Genomic DNA, 4,086 nt, shown 5'->3' on the forward strand with positions numbered 1-4,086 from the left:
GATTGCACGCGTTACGCGTGCTATTCATTAACGTCACGTTGCTTCGCACTTATGCGCCTGCCTATGTAAATAAGCGCGTTATCTGCGCGGGTATCTACCGCTAGGACCGCTACACCCATAACACACACCGTGCGACTCTTTGCTCCTTACCGTTCTTGCCGTCCATTCTTTCGCCCTCCTCCTATGCAGGCGCCTTCGTTACGCTTCCTTCCTCTTCGCCTCGTTCTTGTTCGCCGCTCTTGTTCGCCGCCAGGTGTTCTCATATAAGGACGGCCGGTTCCCCGCGCGAAAACTAGGATATCGAGCGGAAGGGCTCGCGCGAGCTTCGACACCCGATTATCTCGGAACCGTATATGCTACTCTCGCGGCCTACCGTTCCCCATTTAATTTCGCGCAATAGATCCGCGTAGACACCGCCTCGCGAGCAAGCGAGCGGCCGCCTATCCTCCATTTCCGCGTGTGTGGAGCGAACATCGCGAGAACCGGCAGTCGAATAACCTTAACGTCTGACGTAAACGGATAAGCATCTTTGATAATTATTGCAAACTGCATGTGCCTTTTTTTATAGACACTTATTATTTATTTCAGGTCTTGAAGATCCTCGAGACGCAACGTTAAGATCGTTATCGAGCGTGTGCAGGGATAAAAGTAAGATATCCGTGACAGACAGCGTGTACGCGTTCTAAATGAAATATATTATAACTGTGAAGTAATAAATTATATATTCTAAGATGAAAGATAAATATTTTAATGCATTTCATTAAGAGTTACAGTCACAGTTTATATGTTTATCCATTTGATCAATTCTGTAGAAATTTCTTTTTCATAATGTTTGACGCCATTCGAGAGAGAGCGAGAGAGAGAGAGAGAGAGAGAGATACCGATCGAGCCCGCATGAATTTTATGTTCATTTCGACAGTTCATATCAATGTTAAGCAGTGAAAGGGTTAATATCGCGCAACTATCCGGGGAAAACCCGCTCTTTTTCCTTACGGTGTTCCTTGACGTGTCCAATGCGACCAGCTGTCCATGTCAAATCCGGTGGTGCCAAGTGCCCCGTGACTCGTAGCGACGTCTCAATTCCGCTACGGAGGTGGGAAAGCCACTTCCGTGCGAGTCAGCGAAATTGAAAATTGCCCGCTGCCAGCGTTACAGCGCCATTAAGCTCGTTCTTGCTATTCGTCCTGCCGTTCTATGCTATATCCTCTCAGTTTCTTTTTCCCGCGATTGAGCGACCAAAGGACGCGGATACGGATTTCTTCTCTACCCCCTGCGTATCGCGCATGACGGAGGTCACCGCAAGAGAGACTCTTCTGTCGGGTTCACGGAGAGAAGATCCTTTGTCAAGAGTGGGACACAGCTATGGGTTGGCTTAGTTGTTTACTATGTTATTTTTAGTAGAATAAGATCATAATAGTATAACAATGGTACGGTGATTTTTTTAAAAATAATTATTTCAGTGATTGTGAATGTTTTTTTTTTGTATATTATAAAATTTTAATAAATTATTATGATGAGATAAAAGAAATTTCCATTAATCTCTTGTATAAAAAAAAACTTGTGTAAATGAATAATTATTAAAATATTTTTTTAAAGGAATGTTAATTTCTAAATTTCTCGGTTTTTTTATCTTTAACGAAAACAATGCATGTGAGTCCTTTTATTTCTTTTACTATTATATCGATATTTATTTATGTAATGTATGTGATATCTAGAGGCTGTCGAATGCGTCAGGAACAGTATGGAAAATATGCGAAAAAGCGAGAATCTTGAAGAAATTCGTAGTTTATCGCCCATTAAAGAGGAATCCGAATCCACGCTATGTTTCAAAGAAGCGTCTACTAATTTTATTCAACCAAAAAGAAATAGTTATCGAATGACAAGATCTCCTTACAAAGATTATCAAAGGATGAGAAAATCGGAAGGTAATAGAAACGTGAATTATGAATTGAAAGAGAATGAGATTTGATGGCAATCCGATGTACGAACTTGACACTTTAAAGTACAAGAAGAGTGATTCGGTAGGGGATAGCAGTTCCGGAGACGATCAAATGGAGCAAGATTATCACCGGTCTAGAAGAGTCACAGACGGATATTATTGTTTCGAATCAGATGCCTTCGAAGGTTTCTTTGCGATAATCTTGCAGAAAAATTAATATAGTAGCGTGTAAAGTACAATTTAAAGCGTAAAGACGATGGTATAATCAGAACAATTGAAAATACCGTAAAATTCGCGAGACTTCTCAGTTTTTTTTATTAACATTCCGCGTTATCATTGCATAAAGTAAACGGAATATGTGTACCTGTTATGTCATACAAGAATGCGCGTTCCAGAGGCGGAAGCTTCCGGCGACAATGATGAGGCAGAAATCGGTCTCCGTGACAAGTCCTTGAAGACCACCGTGGAACAGCTTAAGTACAGATTGTCCCAAGCTGAGAGGGAGATCGTCGCCCTGAAGAGGTACCAGAGTCCGCAGAAATGCCAGAGTCACGAGAGATGTGAAATTCTTCAGAGAGATCTGCTGACTTGGCAAGATGAGCACGAAAAGAGGATCTCCTCTCAAATAGTCAGATGGCAATTGGCAGAAAGAAGAAGGATACATGACGAGATGGAAAATATGAGGAGAGTATACGATAATATCGAACGGCATCTGGAAATCTTGGAGAAGCGAAGTGCGAAATCTTACTTTGACTTTCAAAGACAAATCGATGCGTGGGAGAAGCGACTGAAAGAGGATGTTATTAGTTTACACGAAAGCAATTTGAACGAACTATGGGAACAATTTCGAGCATGGTAATTGACATTTGAGTCTCGCAGAAACCAAACTGATCAACTTCACTCTCTGGAAATTTCCTAATTATACAAGTAGAAATCAGATCAATAAGAATAAATCAATTGATAGAAATAATCTTATTTTCGATTGTGAAGCGGATCTTGACACTTAATAATATTTACATGCAAATTTTTACAAATTAAATTTTAAAACTTTTCAGTTTTATAAACTGCGCGGCAGATTCGGTTTATTTAACTTGAAACGTATTTGCAAACTGATTGTGAAGTTGAAATTTTGAATTTTTATTTTTATATAATTTAACTTACATAAAATTATCTTATACTTTTTCTCTACTTTTTTTTACTATAAAATTGATTAGTTTGATCTTTTTTGATAGCCTTATTTAGTGTCACATTTTTCTTACGATAATATTATTTGTGAGAGTCCGCGCGACATTTACATTAGAAATTCAAATATAAATGGTTGCAGGTCTGAAACGCAAAATGCAATAAATTCGTCGGAAGTTCGAAAAGAGAAAAGTGAAGTGTATGAATGTGAAGATACAACTGTAAAGAATCGAGATGACTCTAACAAACCAACTAATTCCAAACTGATAGCATCGTACGAGAATAACGCCAAGTTTCTGCGTAGAATAGAACATATTGTTAAAGTTGAAGTCCAACGGCATCGTGATGATTTAATAAAGCGAATAGATCGAAAGATTGCAGAATTTTGGTTAGCTTTCGAAAATTTCAAGCATAACTTCCATCTAGATCGCAATTATTGTCGACATAATTATATCGAAATAAATAGCGATGAAACAGAATCAAATATATAACGGGAGGTTTTATACGTGATTTTACTTGGCAAGAAAGTTGCAAAGTCTTATTTAAATATAAACTCCGAAGAGAGATGTACAATGTAAAATCCGTATCTTACATTCTAAAAACTATATTGCACGAGATAATAAACCGTGTGGGTGTATAAAAGATAAGAATATTTATTTATTTTATTTGTGTACAACCTTCTATATTTTTTAGAATAATGTTTAAGCTGTATTATATTTCGTATATTTGTACAAAAACATTTCTTTCATAAAAAAAAAATATAAATGTATACATTTGACACAAATTACGACAACTTATTGCACGTACAACTTTATATCTTTGTATAAAAAATACAATACGGCCTGCGACGTAATTTGCCAAACTAAAGAAACATATCATAGAATTTATTAAAACTAAGGAAGAACGTCATAGTATTATAACATCTTCCAGTCTTCCAAAGATTAATGACGGAAGATAAGTTCTCT

At 37.6% G+C, this 4,086-nt stretch overlaps 1 protein-coding gene across 3 annotated transcripts; it reads left to right on the plus strand.

Moving 5' to 3' along the window:
* Positions 1–307: 307 nt before the first annotated feature.
* Positions 308–3,728, plus strand: LOC108755785. 3 transcript variants are annotated; one of them, XM_018499029.1, is made up of 7 exons: positions 308–511; positions 589–648; positions 920–1,366; positions 1,716–1,925; positions 2,026–2,124; positions 2,335–2,794; positions 3,264–3,728. In XM_018499029.1, exons 3-7 carry the CDS (start codon positions 1,363–1,365, stop codon positions 3,610–3,612), a joined length of 1,122 nt encoding a protein of 373 aa, XP_018354531.1. In that variant the 5' UTR covers positions 308–511; positions 589–648; positions 920–1,362; the 3' UTR covers positions 3,613–3,728. The 3 variants fall into 3 exon arrangements, with proteins under 3 accessions (XP_018354531.1, XP_018354530.1, XP_018354532.1); XM_018499028.1 differs by having other exon boundaries at positions 308–648; XM_018499030.1 differs by lacking the exon at positions 2,026–2,124 and having other exon boundaries at positions 308–648.
* Positions 3,729–4,086: the final 358 nt, after the last annotated feature.

The sequence above is a fragment of the Trachymyrmex septentrionalis genome, unplaced genomic scaffold (assembly GCF_001594115.1).
Source record: "Trachymyrmex septentrionalis isolate Tsep2-gDNA-1 unplaced genomic scaffold, Tsep1.0 scaffold9, whole genome shotgun sequence".
NCBI lineage: Eukaryota > Metazoa > Arthropoda > Insecta > Hymenoptera > Formicidae > Trachymyrmex > Trachymyrmex septentrionalis.

Bases quoted from the DNA above. Each gene is read 5' to 3' on its own strand.
- LOC108755785 (XM_018499028.1), top strand. The intron at 2,125-2,334 runs GTTTCTTTGCGA...TGCGCGTTCCAG, and splicing joins CGAATCAGATGCCTTCGAAG to AGGCGGAAGCTTCCGGCGAC. The intron at 2,795-3,263 runs GTAATTGACATT...AAATGGTTGCAG, and splicing joins TGGGAACAATTTCGAGCATG to GTCTGAAACGCAAAATGCAA.